At 49.7% G+C, this 20,822-nt stretch overlaps 1 protein-coding gene across 1 annotated transcript; it reads right to left on the bottom strand.

Annotated features, from left to right (window-relative positions):
- Nucleotides 1-15,337: 15,337 nt before the first annotated feature.
- Nucleotides 15,338-17,932, bottom strand: Tlr5 (toll like receptor 5). Its single transcript, XM_021199413.1, has one exon. The coding sequence runs from the start codon at nucleotides 17,915-17,917 to the stop codon at nucleotides 15,338-15,340; it is 2,580 nt and encodes an 859-aa protein (XP_021055072.1). The 5' UTR covers nucleotides 17,918-17,932.
- Between the last annotated feature and the right edge of the window lie 2,890 nt (nucleotides 17,933-20,822).

Below are 20,822 nucleotides of genomic sequence, written 5' to 3'. Positions count from 1 at the left end.
TTGTATGTGTGTGATTGTGGTATACACACATGTCTGTCTTGTATATGTGTCTCTATGTGTATATGTATGTATGAGTGTCTCTATGTGTATGTATCTGTGTGTGTCTGTGTGTGCATCTCTGTGTGCATGGTGTGTATGTGTCTCTGCTATATATGTGCCTATATATGTATGTATCTGTGCATCTCTGTATATGTGAACATCTATGTGTGTCTCTGTGTGTGAGTGTGTCTGTGAGTATGCGCACCCTTCTGTCATCCGACAGGACTAACAGAAGGAACGTTGGTGGAGGTTGTGAGCTGTGATTCCAGCCAGATGGTTCCATCTGTGAAAAGCCAGTGTCTGTGTTTTTGTTTGTTTTAGTTTGTTGTTTGTTTGAGTGACTTGAGCACATAGGGATTTTTTTCTTTGAGGCCCAGGCCGTCTGTGTCTGAGCTGGGCTGGGGAGATAAGAAGTAGCTGTGCTTGGGCCAGCTGGGTGTTGGCTAAGTGTGAATTCTAACAGCCAGGCTCAAAGCCCTGTGCCACTTCTGGTGTCAGATGGCAGAGACATGCTAGATGCCTTTGAGTCGATGGATTTGAAAGGCCCCAGAAGCTTGTGGGGTGCTAGGAAGGCAGACAAGCCTAGAATTCAAGGGTTGGTCCCAGGAGAGTCCCAGGAGAGCTTGCAGAAGGACACCTGAGCCTGGGACTGAAGATGCGGCTCAGGGCTGTGGTCTTGCAGCGCCACCTGGGGGCGATAAAGAGAATGGCCGCAGAGGCCCCCAGAGGATGAGCCCATTCAACAGTCTCCACCCTGAGGTGGGTGCCCTACTGGGTGTGTGTGTGCTAACTTCAGGTGAGAGTCTGGGGACTGTGAAAGCGCAGGTTTCTGTTGAGGGACCCACAGTCTTGTTTCTGACACTCCCGCCCTATCATCAGAATGCCTACCTTTTAAAGGCAACACATCAAAGATCCTTACCACTTGTCAACTGTGGGGGGCAATTGTTTTGTGGGGGCTGAAGTTCACCTGACCTGTTTAGTAAGTTAAAAAGGCGAGGCTCCAGCTCCTGTCAAGCTCAATGCTCTTCCCACTGCTGTCCAGGCACCGGAGTAGGGCTCATCAGCAGGACACTGGGCAATAGAGGGACTTCCAACCAGAAGGGAAAGGCTAGCTCACAACGAGCTCTGGGTGTGACACCCACAAAAGCAGGAGGCTCTTATGGGCATCAGGACTGGTGACAGTGGGTGTGGACTAACCTTAGCCAGACCCCTGCTAGTCAAGGGCCCCTCAAGTGCCTTTTCACCCCTTGATCCTGCCCTGTCCTCTCCTTGCAGTGAGCCTCAGAGAACCCTACCATCACCCCTGGTTCTGCAGAGGTGAGGCCTGGGGTCCTGGGATGCAGGGTTCCAGGAAACATCCTTTGCCTTCCTGGGAAGATATCTCGTGCTTTCTCTCATTCATCCCTGACTATAGACAGGTGTGTGTTGCAGAAACCACGTGAAGGCATTCAGGATAGTTCAGGGGCAAGAGTGGGTACTGCCGAGGGGCTGCAGGGGAGCCACTGATGTAATGCCCGCTCGCCCCTCCAGGGCTAGCTCATGGTCCTTCTTCCATGCACTGTTCTGGCAAACAGGAAGTAAACGGTTTCTGTCACCGTTTTCTGTGACTTCTTAAGTGCTGCATGGCCAGCTTACCTACCTAGCTAGGGCTTGCCAGTGTGCCCCACAATGGGCCAACGTGAGTCTTAGTGTGTTCCTCCCCACCCCCACCCACCCTCAGTGCTCTGTATACACAGCACACACCGCTCAGAGCATGCCTGCGACCTGAGACAGCGGGAAGGTTGTGCCTTCATGACAGCTTAGCTCAGTGTTGGAAACTGCATTAGTCAGAGCCCTGCCACTGTGACTAAATACTTGAGTGCCAAGTTACAAAGAGGAAAGGTGTGTTTCCTTTCACTGTCTCCATGGTCTCAGTCCGTGCTTACCTTTGCCTATTGCTTTAGGCTACAAAGTGGTGGCAGCATGTGGCAAAACCAAACCAAACCAAACCAAACCAAACCAAAGCAAAACAACAACAACAACAACAAAACAAAAATCATCCAGAGAACAGGGGTGAAGAACTAAGGGTCCTCACTGCCCCCAAAGGTGTTCCCCAGTGGCCTAACTTCCCCTTGCTACCCACCCCCAGAGGTTCCATCAGCTTTTAGTATCACCATGGGCTGTTGGCCAAGCCTTCAACACATAGGCTTTTGCTGTGTAGCCCTGGCTGTCCTGGAACTCACTCTGTAGACCAGGTTGGCCTCGAACTCAGAAATCCGCCTGCTTCTGCCTCCCCCCCCCCCAAGTGCTGGGATTAAAGGCGTGGGCCACCACTGCCTGGGGGCTTTTGTTTGTTTTGAAAAGGGGTCCTACTTAAGTAGCCTTGGTTAGCCTAGAACTTGCTGACCTTTGAACTCTTTGCCTCTCGGGTGTTAATTAAAAGTGTGTAGCACCATGTCAGGCCACTGCACAAGGGCTTTGAGGGGACAGTTCAGAACCAAATGGTATCTTCCCAGTCCCTCCTCACTTCCCTCCACCCCTTAAACACCAGCTGAGTGACCCCACACCCCAAACACCAGCTGGGTGACCCCACACCCCAAACACCAGCTGAGTGACCCTACACCACAAACACCAGCTGAGTGACCCCACACCCCCCAACACGAGCTGAGTGGCTGGAGCATAAGAAGTAGGGAAAAGTCACAGACATTTTTTTTCCAACTTTGGAGAGGCTCCTCTCTAAGGCCCTTCACATTACCTTATTCCCCCAAACACTGGCTACACCCCTGAGGATCTGGAAGTTACTAGAAGGTTCCAAATGTCCTTTTTTGATCCAGGCCCTTGGAAAGGATTGAAACCTGGGCCCCACGGTCTGATCTCAGCCAGGCTATCTGGAGGGGCTGTTCCGACACCAAAGACGGACTTTGCTGGAGAGTCTCTTCCCACTTAATAAATCCTGCTCAAAGCAGACGACAGCAGCGCCTGACCACATGGCGCCTGAGATGGATGGTGACAGGTTAGACAACAGTGAGTCCCTAATCTAGATCCTATGACACAGCCTTGGAGCCAGCACCTTGCTGGGAGACAAATGGTCCCTTCCGAGGAGGAAAGCTTTGGGAGGTTGAGAGTGTGGGGCTGGAGAGGGGCCACGTCGGGGTGGAGGCACCAGGGAGAGGGCTGGGAGCAGAGAAACTTAGCAGGCAGGGAAGGGCACTGGGGGCAGATGGAGAGGAACCCTGTTTGAGCCTGTTCCGGGAACCAAGTTGTGTGAGTTCCTGGATACCAAGAAAGAGGTGTCAGCCGTGGGCTCAAAACCCGTAATGACACTGGCTATGCCTTGTTACTGGCAATTTGTTACTGCTGGTAACAATGGCCTGAGAGGGCTCTGTGACTCTTGGTGTTTGGTTAAAGAGAAGGGTGGCTTGTGATCCTTGTTTAGGATGGGACAGTCTGTATTCCTTGGGGACCGCCATCATGTCAGGTAGGGGACTCCAACAAGGAGAAGTGGGACTTACAGTTAAGAGCAGGGAGCTGTCGGTGAGTGGAATGCTGTATTCAGGGCTCATCAGCTTGAGGAAAGTTTGTCAGAATAACTGGGTAGGATTCTTGCTGAAGACGAGCTTGAACAGGAACAGTCTCAAGCAGGGACTGGGGGAGAGCCCCAAGCTGATGTAACAGGACTTTGTGCAGACTGGATTCCACAAGGCAGAGAGGGAACCCAGAGCTTGTCCCCGTGGAGTACAGGGTTCAGTGGCTAGAGAAGAAGTGACAATCTGTCAGCGCTCATGTTCTACCCACAGGGTGAGAGCCCTGCTATGATTTGAAGAGGGACAGCCTAATCTCAGTGCGCATGCGCCATTGGGTAGCATACACTACAACACGCACTCACAAAGTCGGGGATTTTATGTTCTACATATTCACAAAGCAAACCAATATTTTTCGTGGTACTTCACAGTTTACAAAGTGTTGTGTATTTATTAGTTGATCGCTCATGCTGGGAAAGAAAGGTCCTGAACCAGACGACGCCTGGAGCCTGGTGCTTTCTCCCCCTCCCTCTCTCCTCCCCCCTCCCTCTCTCAAAACGCCAAGACAGAGTCACACATAGCACAGGCTGTCCTTGAACTTGCTATGTAGCCAAGAGTGACCTTGAACTCCTGGTCTTTCTGCCTCCATGTCCTGTGGACTGGGATTGCAGCTGTGGGCCATCATACATGGTTTATGTGGTGCTGGGGATCAAACCTAGGGTTTCCCATATGCTAGGCAAGCACCCTACCAACTGAGGTCCACTCCCAGCTCTCAGCCCCATTTTACACACTAGAAAACTGAGACCCAAGTAGGATGGCTGCCTCTGCCATCTGGCTCCGTGCAGCTCTCCCACTGACCGAGCACATACTTTACAACAGGCACCACAACAGCCCTGGCAAGAAGAAACTGAGCCTTGGAGGGGTGACCAGCTCCAACAGTGATTACTTGGGTCCACTGATCTCAGCCCCCATACTCTACGGACTTTCTGGTGCATTCTTTCCTCTGGGGCCACCACGCCCTAAACTCATATTTGCGCGAGATCTCTTGTGTCACGTAAGGAGGAGGGCAGACACATTGCAGATTAATCTGGTCAAATCCATCTTTTTCTTCTTAGGACTGGCATCAGAGTCTGTTCTTGATTATATCCGAGGTGTTTTAAAGGGGAGAGCTGCGCTGTTAGAGCTTGTGGGCACATTTGGGGAATTAAATCCCCCGGCCTTTTCATCCTTCCCTTGGGTTTGCCACCCACGCCTCCCATAAATCGGACTGGGATTGCACTGTGTGTGCCTTCAAATGCATATGTAAAATATCCGTGGGTCCAGAAACATCACCCGCTATTGTTTCCAGAGTCCGTGCTCTGAAAACAAACATAGGAGCCTGAGTCTTTAATGCGCAGGCGTGGGAGCGTGTGCTTTTCCAGTCCGGCTGCCACCGCCTAAGTGTTGCCTCGCTTCCGGCTTCTCCTGAGTTGTTTTTGATGGACAGAACCAGCATCTATCTGGCAACAGCCCTGAAGCTTCTGAGCCTGGCTCCTCTAACGAGCTTTGCTCAAGTTCTGGGTAGGAAAGCTTTCTCTCCATAGGCTCTGGATGCAGGCTTTTCAACTTCTGTAATGGCTGTGGCCGTTTTCTTTCCAGCCAGCTGGGTTTACCTCTTCAAAGATGTCAGCCCCAGCCTCGCCAAGTTTGGGGTTTATAGATCCACGGCTGGTGACTTAACGTGGGTGTAAAAATAGATCAGTGTTTTCTCTTCCTTCTCTTTAAAATTGGGGAGGAAGGGGGGTGTGCATGTGTTTTCCAACATCCCATCAGTCAGAAACTGTTGAAGCAATTTTAGCTTAGTTTTTCCCCTCACCCCCAAAGATTCGCTCCAAGCCTGAGTCAGACGATGGAACAGTTCAAGGAAAAATTTCTTTCCAAAGAAGTCAAGTGCAATTAATGAGGAGGGAGCCAGGGAAGAACGAATTCCAGAGCATTCACTGTAATGTCAATTATGTCGCTGCCTGATAAACACATGGACGTGTGATCCACTGGCTGTTCCCCTCCACGGAGGGTTCTTATAAGAAGTGACCGTTTCTTTCCATTACAGATCTGGAGGATTTAATTTTCTCAACTGAAACTATAAACAAGATGGACTTTTATATGTGTCACACACACGTAGCTGATGGAGAAAGTTTATTAAAAACAAATGAAACTCAGGTCTGTAAGCCCTGCTAATGGGGAAGCTGAGGCAGGAGAGTTGTGAGTTCAAGGCCAGCCTGAGCAGCTTGGGGAGCTGCTAGCTCAAAAGGCTTTTTAAATAGAAGCTGGGATGTAACTCAAGGGTAGAGTGCTTGTCTGGTGTGAAAGAGATGCTACATCCAGTCTCCAGTATGGTAAAGCATGAGGAAACACGTAAAATAGTGATTTTGCTCAGGCGCAGGCGTCTGCTCTGTGCAGGAAGAGCCATGGGTTAGAGTGCCGTAGCAAACAGCGTCGATGGGTTTCACGGCAGTGAGGCAGTGGTCAGCTCTGGGAAGACTCTTTGCTTTTGTTTCTTCAAGTTAAAAATAATCCATATGACCCCGTCTATGGACATGGGCCTGAGCATTCCTGTGAGGGTCCCTCAGCTCCCTCCTGGATTAGGGCCCGGCTCCTTCCAGCCATTCTCTTATCTAACCCTGACCAAGGACCTCCTCTGTCTCCCGAGCCCTCAGCCCTCTCCACTCAGCTTGGGCATCTTAAGATCCTTTCATCTCAGAACAAAAATCACCTCTTCACTCAACTCTCCCTCCTAAACATCCTACATCACGTGGCCTACAGTAAAAGCTGCCTGCTGTGGGGAGATAGTCTGCCCTTCTGGCTACATCTGTTGCCTGCTCTCACACCGCACAGTTTCTCTCATTGTTCTGAGTTGACCAGTGACATCCCCATAGCCAAGGTCGATCGGACATTTCCCTGGTCTTCCTTTATGGTATTTCCATGCTGTACTTGGCAATGATCACCCACCTACCCATCATCCATCCTCCATCCATCTATTCATCCACCAATCATCCATCCATAGATCTACCCATCCATCCATCCATCCATCCACTCACCTCATCCATCTATTCATCCATCCAATCTACCCATCTATCCATCTACCTACCACCCCATCCATCCACCTACTCGTCCATGCCCCATCCATCCACCCATCATCTGTCCATCTATCTATCCATCTACTCATCCATCTATCTATCCATCCACCCACCACCCCATCCATCCACCCGTCTATCTATCCATCCAATCTACCCACCTATTCATCTACCTGCCACGCCATCTACCCACCTACCCATCCATACCCTTCTGTCCACCCATCCACAGACCCTCACCCCTACCCATCTATGACCCCAGTTCCTCGTTATTTTCAGGGTCAGTTTTAGGATGGTCTTGTGGCTTCTGTGTGGCTGTTCTGACACAGTCCACACACATCTCCACTCAGCCTATCAGCTTCACTTCTGCTCTCTTTAACCAACCATCTTTCCCGGGACTCCCCTGCACTCCCTGGCTCCTCTTTCTAAAGCTCCCACCTCTCCCTTGATCCCCAAGGCTCCTCGAGTTCTCTCTAGCAGCAGCCTCATCCCTTAGGGGCAGAAGCCCATATTTTCTTTCAGATCAGGGCCTCTGATTCCCAGTTATCCACAGCCCACTCTGTGCTCAGTCACTGGCTCTAGCTCACAGAAGGTCAGTGCTCCCCCAGCCTCCTCTGTCTCCTAGCTCCACCCACCTGCCCTCCTGGCCATGCAGTAGCCCCTTGATTTGGCAACAGCAGCCACAGATAGTGGTACACTGTGTGTGGTGCTACAGAGGCGACCCTGTGAGTTCCCTCACTGACTTGCGTGAGACCCACGAGCTCAGTTCTCACAGGATGCCAATGCCACGGGCAGGCAGCAGAAGTCAAGGTACACACTCCACATTCTTCACACGGATGACATCCTATGCCCTCCGCCAACCGTGGTCCCTTTGTAACGTCTGGCTTCACTCTGCAACCCCAGCGCACCATCCTATTCCTGTGCTCAGCCATGGCTCCCCAACCTCCAGCCAGCTCAGAGCACTGGGCTTCCACTTGCTGCGATGTTGTTTTTCCTGTCTTCATCTCTAGCTGCCTGAGTTCCTAACACAATTCGATTAAGTAAAATCCTCCGTTCTGTGTAATATCCACGAAACCTATCCTCCTTAACTGCAGAGGGGATTATGTCTTCAAAATGCTCATCGGGTAGTGTCCCTTCAGCTCGCCACCGTTCAATGGCATCTCCTTGTTCTTAGGACCAAATCTAAAGGATTAGCTCGGAAGCGATTTTGGAGATTACCCTGACCTCCACCCTCCCTCTCGCAGCAGTTCCTGGTAGCTGTCCCTCCTTGCCTCTTTCCTTCCCTCGCAAACATTGCCCACAGCGCTGTGCTGACCACAGCAGGCAGAAACGAGACAGGGAGTAGCAGACAAAGAGCAGGTTCTCTGCAGATGCTCCAGCAGGGCAACCCTCCAGCAGGCTCTGGAGACGCTCAGAACACGTGACTGCGCTAATGAGTCACACAACCTTCAAGGGCGGTGGTGATGGAGGGGCAGAAGGGTGGGAAGTCGATAATGAGCGAGACAGCCCGCTCTCCGGAGCGTCTCCACAGTGCCCCCTGCTGGATGCTTCACATGAGCGGGGCCAGCCTCGGAAGCCAAGCGGTGGACTGGGCATAAAGCAGCGAGGTTCAGGATTGGGAATGCAGCTCAGCTGCCTACGCCTGCAACATTGCAAAGAGCAAGTATGGTGCCAAATGCCTGCAATCCTGGCATTTGGGAGATAGAGGCAGGAAGCTGAGAAATTCAGGGTCATTCTCAGCTAGCCTGGGCTACAGGATTCCAAGTGTCCACACAAACGCTTGGCAAGCTTCACTGGTGTGCGGCTTCCCTGGTCCTGCTTCCCGTGTCTTAGAACAGGTCAGATGTTGGACCCCATATTCTCTTCATTAAGATGTTGAATACCAGGAGGTCACAGGTTGGTCGTCCTCAATAGGATCCTGATAAGACAGTGAGAAAGGGCGACAGGCCAGAGTGGCAGGGGAAATCTTCAGACCTCTGAGACTGAGGAGGATGGTTCGTTCCTAGAATGGAGCCCTAACGTGCCGACAGCGAGGAAGGATCCAAAGACTCGCATCCCAGCAAGGACACTTCCCCCAGAAAGAGGCCACTAGGAGCGGAGGATTATATCATCCACCGGAAGTGGCTTGGGCTTCTGGGCCTCTGTCTCCTTTCTGGAATGAGGTCTGGTCCACCATCCCTGATCTAGTCATGTGACTTTAGTGAGATTATGTATGTGAACTTCCTAGCATAGAAAGAAGTTCTGTATGTGAACTTCCTAGCATAGAGCATGGCAGAAAGGAGCCTAATAAAGGCTGGTTCCTTCTCTCCATAGTGGGGAGCCTGAGGGCTTCGGCAAGATGCTGTCATCGGCTAAGGTGGAGGGCTACGGTCCTTCATCACTGCTAGCCTCAGAAAAGTTTCTGAGAGTTTCCTCCTGTACAGAAAGTCCAAGAGCACTCGGTGTGGAGGGCTGACTATTCTACTGTATTTCTAAGAATAGCTTAGTGGCTTTATTGTCAGATTTCCAGGGAGTGTTACCGAGATTTTAAAAGGGGGGGCTTCATCTCAGGGACTAAACATCTGTGTCCCGACCAGGGAAGCACGAGGCAGACTCAGGAGCCGAGAGCCAGATGGCCAACTTACAGAGCATAGTTTTGTCTCTCTGCCGCATGTGTCGACGTATATTTAGTGTGTGTGTGTGTGTGTGTGTGCACACGTGCACACACTCATGCACATGGAAGCATGTGTGGTGTGCGCATGTGTCACCACCCATGCACCACAGCACGCATGCAGAGGTCAGAGGACAACTTGTGGAAATTCTTTGCTTCCACCATGTGGGCCCTGGGGACAGAACTCTGGTCGTTATGCTTGGGCACAAGCGGCCTTGCAGCTGAGCCATCTCCCTAACTTAGGTAATAACAGTGAGCACAACCCAAACCCTGAAGCTCCACAGATGACAAAAAAGTCAGAAGGATTACACCCAGGGCGTTCCCATTCCAAATTCCTTGCTATTTCTGTGAATGTCTCTAGGGAATGGCCTGCGAGCACCTCAAGACTTGCTTCATCATTTCAACCTGAGCAAGGCCAGAGGGATGCCTTTGCCAGTCAAGACCCAGACCTGCTCCTGAGCCTCCCCGCATGGTCTCTTGGATGGATGTCTTATCTCCAAGTGCAAGTGGGGAGCTCTAGTTCCCCCTCCCAAAGGCTTCTCTTCTCTTTGCAAGGGTCACACCGATGGTAACTTACTTGTACAAATCCCGAGGGGTTACACTGATGGTAACTTACTTGTGCAAATCCCTCTAGACTTGGCATGACTTACAGGCTTGGAAGATGCTGACCATAAAATACAGCTGCAGATGGGTACGATGCCAGGAGTCAGGCATTAACAGCCCAGGTCACTGGAAAAACCATACAGGCAGCCTTGAGTGTTAGGCCCTGAGGACTCCTTGAGCAGCAAACCCAGGTCACCATAGCAGGAAAAAAGGCCAGAGCTCCTCTCTGCCAAGGCACCTGCTTCCTGCGGTGAGGTGGAGCCTCAGCGAGACATGATGTCACTGGCTTTTATCACATCTCACCGAGGTGGCCTTCCTGGGGAGGAGATGGGAAAATAGAGCCCTGCAGCCCGAGTTGGGAAAAGAAGCACGATTTCCAGCCAGTTGGGCCAGAGCCCCTTGTTTCGGGAATAAAGCTACCTTGTCTGACTTGCCCGGACCATACTCCCCAATAGGACCACAGCAGCCTTAGCGAGTTCTTTCCATGGAATTTTCTGTAAAATAAAACTGCTGAATTTCTGTAAGGCTGTATCTAAATGAGAGCTCTTGTAGCTGATGAGAAATAAAATACTTAATTGTTAAGGAAAACAAATTTAAAATTCCTTTAATCTCTAGGAAAATAAAAATTATATATATATATATATATATATATATATATATATATATATATAAAATACACACACATATAAAATCTTAAAGATCATTTATTATTGTTGTATATGTGTGAACTTAGATGGTATACTGTGTAGGTTTGTGCCAGGTTTATGTGGAGGTCGGAGGACAGCTTTATGAAGTCAGTTGTCTCCTTTCACCTGTGGGTAGCTTTCCAGGGATTGAACTCATGTCTGCAGGATTCACAGCAGGTTCCTTTATCTGCTGAGCCACCATGCCAGCCCTGGCTGATTTATTCACAATACTCATCAGCTGAAATGCTGAAATAATTGTCCTACCTCGCTCATTTAATTTAAAAATTACAAGCCAGTGTGGTGGCATATGCTTGTAATCCCAACTGGGGCTACACGATAAGGCTCTGTCTTGCAAGAAAAAACAAATAAGTAAATAAAATAAATTCTGGGTGATAATTGTTATATTCTCTGTCTTCTACACAGGTAGATGTTATCATTATCTTGATTTTATTTTGCCTATTTAAAGACTTATTAACAAAATACATATAACGTGTTAAACCAGAGATATATCAAAGGAGTCAATGAGATAGTTCAGAGGTAGCTCAGTGGATAAAGGAGTTGACCACCAGACCAGAGGACCTGAGTTCAAGTCCCATAGTGAACATGGTGGAAGGAAAGAGGTGATTCTCACAAGCTGCCTTTTGATCTCCACACATATGCCGTGGTGTGTGGAAACCACACACACACACACACACACACACACACACACACACACCAAACAAACAAATAAATGTAGAAAGAAGAAAAATGTAATACCAAAGATGCATAATGAAAGCCTCTGTCCTCTTGTAACCTAGTGATCTCCGAAAGTCCCCAGAGAAGCCACTGGGTGCAGTAGCTCAGGGAAGCACAGTGATTCCCAAGGGCCTTCCCCCCAAAACTAAGGTGTTTGTGGGATGAGGCATTTGCTCCATCTGTTCTACAGACACGATAAAATGTCCCTGCTATTTAAACTTCTTTGATTTTAAAACTGCAGAATAAGACCTTGGAGAAAAATAAATATATCCATGAGTCCACAGAAACTTAGTCCACACAAAATGAACACGCGTGGTCACTGCTGCCAGGTGAAGACATGGAGTACACCCAGTGTCCCAGAGTCCCCTCCACAAGCCTCAGAGATGACTGCTGTCAACACCGTCACCAGAGGTGGGTGATATTTTTATATAAAAGACTTCATACATGATCACTATTCTCCACTGCCACCACTTCTGTGAGATGGGCACCCGTGGTTGTGAATAATTTCAATGATTGAAATTCTTGTGTAGTTATCAGTGACCATGGACCAGAAAGTTGTTTCCTGTATTGGCTACTATAAATATTGATGGTAAGGCATCTGGTGGAATAGGCACCCATTTCTGCTCTCTCTGTGGCATATGTCGATTCAGGAAATGGCAATCGGCTATCTGAAAGATGCTCATTTACATGTTCACTACCAACCCAGGCGTTCCCACCATTCCGTGTCTTTCTCACTAATTGGTATTGCTAGTCATCTTGATTTTGGCCCTTCAGCTGGGTGGGTAGTGCCACACCAATGTGGTTGATTTCTCTAGTGGCTAAAAAGAATAAATATCCTTCCGTTTTCTTGCCGAGCAGTGAAATCCTTCTTTCATTCTTTTTTTAAGCTTGAGAACAATTTTGTTATAGTTTTAAACCAAACCAAACCAAACAAAAACCCCAGAACCCCAGGGCAGGCTTGAGCATCTCAGCAGATGCCAGGAAGAGCAGACTGGAGAAGAAAAGAGGGAACGCAATGGTGTTAAGTCAGATGGAGGTCAGCCACGGGACAGACAGACACTCACAGTGGGGCTTTAGAGAAAAATGGAAGTCCAAAGTGTCAGGAAAGCAGGCTTAGAACAGAGGGAGGGCAAGAGGGAGAGGGGGGGAGAAAGGGAGGGAGGGAGGGCCCAAGAGAGAGAGAGAGAGAGAGAGAGAGAGAGAGAGAGAGAGAGAGAGAGAGAGATCTACAGAGCCACATGTCTATGCTTCCCCAGCTCTTGCCTTCTTCAGCGGGTGCAGAGCCATCTCCCTATCTCCCATGTCGTTCCAGGGAGAGGCTCTGGGGAGACTACTGAGCATCACAGCCATCGCGCAGTGTGGACACAGCCAAGGCTGATAAGCATGGGGAGACTGACCCACCCCCGTGTTGCTTTCCTTTGTCTTCAGGAGCGGTGCTTGTAACAGTCCCTGGCAGAAGGGCTGGGGTACCCCTCAGAACAGGGATCCAAAAGGTGGTATTTTCTGTAGATGACCTGGGGCTGTTTTCCTGCCTCCTCACACCCCATCCCTCAATCCCAGCGCACCTCTCAGCGCCTCTAGATGGGGCTGTCCGCTCCAGTAGCTCCATACCACAGGATGAAGCCCAGGGCTTACCTGAGCCTGTGGCATCTTCCGCCTGCCTTCTCTGCAGGTGTCACTCTCCGATGATACTGAAGCCCGCCCTGCCCTCTTCCTTCCTGAAATCTAAGAGCAGAGGACAACGACACCGACCCATAAGAATGGCTGTATCACCACACGCTTCAGGTATTTATTAAGGACTTACTAGGGGCTGGCGAGATGGCTCGTCAGGTAAGAGCACTGACTGCTCTTCCGAAGGTCCTGAGTTCAAATCCCAGCCGCCCTCTTCTGGTGTGACTGAAGTGAGCTACAATGTACTTATGTATAATAATAAAATAAATCTTTCAAGAAAAAAGAACTTATTATGAACCAGGCTTTGCCCTGGGCCCAGGACAAACAGGTAAACAAAAAAGGCCCCACCAGCAGGGTTCATAGTTGGGGTGTCCTGTCTTACCCCAAACACATTATTGCTACATTTCAGTGACAGATGGAGAAAGAAGCTCAGGTGGTGGCCCCCAGTCAAGTGGGATGCTATAATTTGTGAGGGTGGGCACAGAGCATAGGGCCTCACCTCATGGAGTTTACGGCCCAGAGTCAGTCCTAGACTAGAAATAATTGATACTGTGCTAAGAGTTTTCAAGAAAAGAAAGGATGGGAGGACTTTGGGTTAGAAGGATTTATGGGGTCTTTGTGAATTTCAAAGGATGGGCAGGATGGGAAGATGTGGGAGAACATTCAGAAAAAAAGGAGTGGGTGATGTGTTTGTAAAAAGACAAAGAGGTAGGGGTTATGTTCTATAGGGGTGTAGTCAGGTATGGGGGTAAGGGAGTGCCTCAGTGGACCCATGTCCAGGCATCCCTTCTCACTGAGGGACCAGCCACATGGCAGTATAATATAGAGTTTATTCAGGTCACGGGGAGCAGAGTTAAGAGGGTAGCAGAGGCAGAGAAAGGCAGGGAGAGGGAGAGAGTAGAGAAATAGAGGCTGGCCATGGCCATAAGCACATGGAGAGAGGGGGAAGGGAAGGGGAGAGCAAGAGCAAGAGCGAAGAGGGGGAGGAGGGGGCAAGCAGCCCCTTTTATAGTGGGTCAGGTCTAGCTGGCTGTTGCCAGGTAACTGTGGGGGTGGAGTTTAGACAGCATGCTCACAGCAGGATTGTCTATTGCTTGCATAAGGACCAAAATACTGCTGATTGCAGGGTAAGCTCAGACACACGGCTAAGAAGCAGTTAAAGAACCTGGTACGTGAGCGTCTGTCACGGGGAGGGTACGGAGTAGCCCTTCTAGGGGCTGAGTACCCTTCCATGTATTCATGGTGCATCAGCTGGCTTGGCAACACTGGCTGTGGAGTAATCTGAATGAGAGGCTAGGGTACTGTGACACGTGTCTTCTGGCTGAAAGTTTCTTAATGCTTTTGCAAAGAAACACTGCTGTATTAATAAACACATGGAAAGGATTATGGCTACAGACCCCAGATGTCTCTGGATATGCTTCTCCTGGGCTCACTGGGGCAATTAAGGAAAAGATCAGACACGCCGTGACATTCCCGGCCAGTGGCCATGCACAGCATATGTATGAGGCAGATACTGTTCAGCCTACAGGAGAGGACACTGAGTTCCAGCCACAGTATAGCTTACTCGACTTCCACAGCTAAGAAACCAAGGGATCCGAATTCAGTGAGGAATCAGGGTGTGAACTCCACACCCTTTTTGTAGCTGTTGCAACAGCTCTTGTATAGTTGTGGGGAAGAAAGAAGGGCAGGCCGGTGCTAAGTCGTGAAAGGGCACAAATGCCAGGTTGAGAGGTCCCATGCAGAACATGGCTGTGGCCCCCAAAAGCTGGGCCTGCTGGGTCAGAACAGGAAATACGTGTATTCTGGCCACAGCGATGCGGCTGCTGCCATCCGTCTATCTGTCCATCTTCTTATCACTTATGCACTTAGGTGCAGGGAGAACAGCAGTTCTCAGCAAATGGCCTCATGCCTACAGCCAGAGAAGGACCCATCTCACCTGTCCATGTTCTACAGAGCCCTAAGAGCTCAGGATTCTCAAGGCGCCTGCTTTTGAACTGAACAGCACAGAAAACATGAAGCCACCTGTAACTTCTTCCAAGGTGCCCTCGCCACCTGGGTGTCAGACAGTATGCAGCAGGATAGGAGGAAACCATGTCATTGGGGCCTGAAAGGACATGGATGGCAGGTGGAAGCCCTTAAGAGGCAGCTGCAGCTTTCTGGGCCTATTACTTTCCTTTTGGAGGTCAGTGAGACAAAGCTCCCTGTTGACATGAAAATCAAGAGATTGACGTTGTTTTCATTGTCAGGAAAATGGCTCCCGGGAAGGACCCCCAGCGGCTGTGCGGATAAAGTGTGGAGAGTTATCTACAATGCTTGCACTTCTGCTACGAAGTGCTCCTTCTGCTAGGAAATGGTTGTTATGGTTCGCAACTGAATGGAACTGCTTCTCTTCTTTCCTTTTTCTTCCTTTAGAATGCATCCAGAGAGTTTATCGAGAAACCAGCCAACATCCTGGAGGTCTTCAGGCCACCTCAAGTACTGTTGCTTTTGCAGAAACCCTCTGATGGTCTCATGTCTCATCAGCTGATACTGGGACAGCGATCCCACCACCACCACGATGAGAACGCTCTTGAGGTCAGACAGGCTCCGGCTCTGGGCATACCTGAAGGCCTCCAGGCACCAACCATCCTTCAGGAAGTGTCTGCTCACTAGACACACTGTCTTCCGGCTGCCCCAGACGGCCGCCTGGATGTTGGAGATATGGTTTTCCCCTGGAATGAAGTCTCTTTCTTCAAAGCACAGCCTGAGCCTGTTTCGGGAACTGTAGTGAGCATCCAGGTGTTTGAGCAAAGCATTCTGTGCCCATTCAAAGTCTTTGCTGCTGAAGCAGAAGTAGGCGTCATATTTATACGCACCAGGTTCCAAACTCCAGACCTTGTCCTTGAGCACCAGCTTCTGGACCGTCTTATAGCACAGGAAACAGACCCCCCGGAACTTTATGACTACAAGGGTGATGACGAGGAATAGAGTCAAAGTGACCGTGCAGAGGATGAAAAGGGAAAACTTTAGGGACTGCATGGCTTCCTCTTCACCGCAGTCCTCGGTGGATATGTTGAACAGGGAGCTCCCTAGCAGCGAGTTAGGGTACATGCAATACACGTCTGCAGGAGAGCCGAACAGGGTGACATTGGTTTGGTTGAGCCAGGAGATAAAAGTGCTAAGTTCACAGTTGCAGACAAACTCGTTATGAGTTATGTCCAAGACGCGAAGCGAAGAAAACAAGCCGGGATCGGGAGAGAAAAGCTGATTTCTAGATATGTCGAGAATCTCTAAGTTAGTAGGTAAACTGCCAGGAGAGAGCATGGTCAGTTTGTTAGCACTCAGACTGAGCAACCGTAATGCAACCAGGTCGCTAAATACCCCAGGTGGAAGGAAATTAAGGTAGTTATTATTCAGGTAAAGGATCTGGAGGCGGGAAAGGCCTTTAAAAACATTCCAACAGCGGCCGGTCTCCCAGGCCAGTTGCAGCATATTCTCTGAAAGGAAAAGCTGTTCTAGGCTTAGGTTCTCCGAGGTGGTGTGGGCTGCCTTGCATGATGAAAGGCGATTCTGATTTAGGATGAGAAACTGGAGCTGAGGGACTTGTAGGAGGAAGTAGAGGTCGGACAGGTTTTCTAGCCTGTTTTCAGATAACTCTAGGAAGTTGACAGTAAAGCGGATGTGTGACAAATGGACCAGCTTATTGCCCCCCAGGAGGACCATCTGTATGCTTGGAATAAAACCAATGGTCTTAAGGGCATTGTCACGGAGATCTAAGGTTTGTAACGTTTTTAATAATCTGAATGTTTGGTCCTGAATGATCCCAATGTGGTTCCTTTGAAGGTCAACGTAGGCTACTCTAGGAAGCCCGTAGAAGTTGGAATTATAGAGTTCTCCCAAAAGATTATAGGATAGATTGAGAACCTGGAGGCTGTCAAGTCCATAAAAGGCATTGTCTCCGATTTTGTTTATCTTGTTGAAGGCAAGGTTCAGCATCTTCAGATCCTTCAGTGTTTCAAACAGTCGGGGATTCAAGGAGAAGATAAAGCCATGTGAAAGGTCCAGTTGCAGCACCAAACTTCTGGCCAGGCTGGCAAATGTGCTCTGGTCAGGATCTCTGATGTTCTGGAAGCCAAAGCCAGGACCCATGATGTGGTGTTGAAGAATCAAAGAGGAAATCTGGCTTCCCTGGATGATGTTGCTGAAGTTCCTTGTGATGTCCACCGTCCAGCCATTTTCAGAGAGATCTAGCGTTTCTAGCCTCATGCCTCTGAAGGGGTTCCTGCATGTCTCCCAGCCCACAGAGACTCTGCTGAACAGCTTAGTTAATTTGAGGCCAAAGAAAGACAGTGTTTTGCCCTGCAGGGGCTCGAGTTCATCTTCGCATAAAGTGAATATTTGGTTGAAAGCAAAATCTATGTCGATTAAGGAATTCAGTTCCCGGAATGAAGAATGGAGGCGAAGGCTGTGAATCTGGTTGCCAGATAGGTCTAAGCGAGCTAATGAATAAAGATTTCTGAAGTAACCATCACTTAATACAACACTGGAGAGTCCACAGGAAAACAGCCGAAGTTCCAAGAGATGGGGCAGTCCCTGAAAGGCATCTGGATTCAAGACTTCAATCTGGCTTTGGCCCAGGTCCAAGATCCTAAGATTGGGCAGGTTTCTGAAAGCCGCCGGGCCAATGGTCAAGTTAGCATACTGGGTCCCCAGCTCCAGCAGCTGGAGCTTCTCCAGGAGTGGAAATGACGTGGCAACAACCATACTGATATAGTTGAAGCTGAGCAGGAGCCTCTCAGTGGTGGTACTGAAGATCCATGGAATCTGGGTAAGGTTACAGCCTCGGAAAAAGGCTATCCTGCCGTCTGACGAACAGGGAGACGTTACCAACACGAGGGTGGCCATGAAGATCACGCCAATGAGCAGGTCAAGTTGACATGCCATGATCCTAGGGGGAAAGAGAGAATTAAAAACAATACCACGCCACAACCTGAGGCCTGGCACATGGGTCCCCAGCACTGGAGGGTACTGTCCCTTGGACCTCCCTTGGACCCCTTTGCTCAGATGACTGCACAAACATTCTGTCGGCAGATTCTTCTTGTTTGGCGGACCTGGTGGAACAGAAATGCCCAGTCTTTTCTTCTCCAACACCGAATGGCGCACATTTTACACACAGGCACCAGTACTTCACAGATGTTTCGTCCCAGCGGGGGAGACAGCCCAGCGGTAGAGGACTTGGCTGGCATGTGTTAGGTTCTAGGTTCCCTCCCAGTACCATAAAAGCAGCAAACAAGCAGCAAAAGGAGGCAGGCAGTGTTGGTTCATCCATTCCGGAGCTGCTGAGGGAAGTTGAAAGTCATAAAGATGAGGCATTTTTACTTCTGTTCATCTAAGGAGCCCCGTTCCTAGCTCCCAGAAGTTTAGCTGATGATCAGACGATAAACATATCCGTTTCTCTGCTGTATTCTGTCCCAGACTCTATCTAGCCCATCCCCCAAAGATCCAAGATCACAGTACAGGCACTGGGCACTCTGTGCATCTTGATAAAGGATCTGATATGGTCACCTTAATTAAGTGGGTTATGTGCCTGCTCCATGCCTGACACACACGGTGTGGGAGTATAATGTAAAGCAGAAATACACCCAACTGCTGAAGTGTGGTGCGTGGGGAACTCAGCATCCAGCCGTGAGCTGCAGCGGCAAGGGGTGTCTCACAGATGTGTCTGGCATATGTTCCAAGCATAGGTGCTAGGCAAGAGGAGAAAAACATTAACAAGGTTCCCAGAGAGCTAATGTCTTCTGTGGTGGTTCGAGTAAGAATGGCCCCATAGGCTCGTCTATTTAAACTCATAGTCACCAGGGAATAGAGATCTTTGAAAGTATTAGGATTAGGGGGAAGATGTTGAAGGAAGTGGGTCACTGCAACCAACCGGGCTATGAGATTTCAAAGCTCCAGGCTCCGTCAGTCTCTCTGGGCCTGTGGTTCAGGATGTAGCTCTTAACTATTTCTCCAGCACCATGCCTGCCACACCTGCCACCATGTTTCTTACCATGATGACGATGGAGCTGTAAGCAAGCCTCAATTAAATACTTCCTAAGAGTCGCTGTGGTCATGGTGTCTCTTCACAGGAGTAGAACAGTGACTAAGACAGCTTCCTTCCGTGCCCATGGCCTCTCCATCTCCTCGCTTGCTGTCAACGGCTCTTATCAAGAAACCTCTGTTGTAAGGTCCCGTGTTCCAGAAAAGTGTTCCCCATCCTATGACACCACTGGGAGGCGGTGGAGCCTTTAGGGGGTGGGGCTTAGTGGGAGGAAGTTAAGTCGCTGGGGTTGTGCTTTAAAAGGGTTGTGGGTCTCTTTTATCATCCCCAGAGCTATTCATTTCTCTCTGCATAGATCCCTGTCTGCTCTGCCCAGACTTGGCATCACACTGCAGCCTCTGCCAAGGTCAAGTGTGCTCTCGTCATCCTGCCCCCAATCAGTTCCCCACGCCTCTGGTAATCACCAAATACACGTCCTGACTGATAAAGCATGCCTAGAGAGGGCAGACTAGAATCTACAAGGAGAGAGATGGCATAAGAGACAGTTCCTGAGATGGGTCCTAAGTGAAGTTCCATCTCTCTCGGCATGCAACCCCAGGGCTGTGATTCTCCAAGCTTGTAGAAGGCAGATGAAGGAATCCAGTGTGAAGTTAAGTCTTTTTGAGTGGTACACAGAGTGAAGAATCTGAAGAAGTGCTTCAGTGGAGAATGAGCAAAACCAGGCTTGGGGCCCAAGAAGGAAAAGAAACAGTACCCTCTTTCACATTTCACAATGGGAAGTGTGGTCTACCGTGACCCACAAAGCACGGATGAGCAGAGCCTCATTGCCCACACCCAAGTGCCACAGTGATCAGCTGCACGCTGTCATGCCACCTGGCCGTAGACAACCGACTGTGAGCGCCTCACGTGGCTTGGGTTTCTTTGTGATGTGTGTCTGCGTAGTGCAGGCGTGTGTGAGCATGTGCCTGCTTGTACATCCAGGGCAGGGTGTCAGGTGTCTTCCTCCACGGCGTTCGACCTCATTGCCTTGAAACAGGGTCCCTCACAGAACTGGAAGCTCACTGTTCTGACTTGCCCAGGCAGCCGATAAGCTTTCAGGATCTTCCTGCCCCATCATCTGTAGCTCTGGGGCTAGAGGCAAATGTCACACATAGAGGCAAATGTCACACATACGCACAGCTTCTTCATGGCTTTGAGGTCTTGAGTACTCTGGAGATCTGTTGGCAGTTATGTGACCGTCTCCTTGCACAGGTGTCACAGACCTAATGCAGTGCCCAGACTGAGAGGTCACCAGCCTCCTAGGGCCTGCCCGTTTCAATGTGATATGAAGGGCCACCACGGTTAATGTTCTAGGATGGGGGTGGAAACAGGGTCTGTGAAGGGCCCGATGGTTAATGCATCGGGCTGTGCAGTCCAAACGGACTGCAGTTTGCTGCCTGCTGCTCTAGAGGACCAGCGAAGAGACACCCTGACTCCACAGATGAGGGTTTTTAAGTGACTCTAAGATAAACATGGTGTTGAACTACACAGGGTTCAGGAAAGAGCTAGTGTGGCGAGTCGCTGATGGGTTTGCAGCTGTTATTTACCCAAACATCAGGCTGACTTCTCATCTTACGTAACCGGGTGGAGAAATTCCCTCAGGGTCATAAGCACTCGGATGCCAGCTCAGAATAAGCACGGTCAAATGTCTTCATTTCAGTTCTGACCTTTGCTGGGATCAGTGTTGATCCCCAGGTGTGGCCACTGAACTAGATGACCTTGAATTTCTGGTAATGAGTGATGGGTCTAAATAGCATATATCTCAAGATA

This window comes from Mus pahari, chromosome 5, assembly GCF_900095145.1.
Source record: "Mus pahari chromosome 5, PAHARI_EIJ_v1.1, whole genome shotgun sequence".
NCBI lineage: Eukaryota > Metazoa > Chordata > Mammalia > Rodentia > Muridae > Mus > Mus pahari.
The sequence above is the reverse complement of the archived record's forward strand: the minus strand, read 5'-3'. Positions and strand labels throughout refer to the sequence as shown.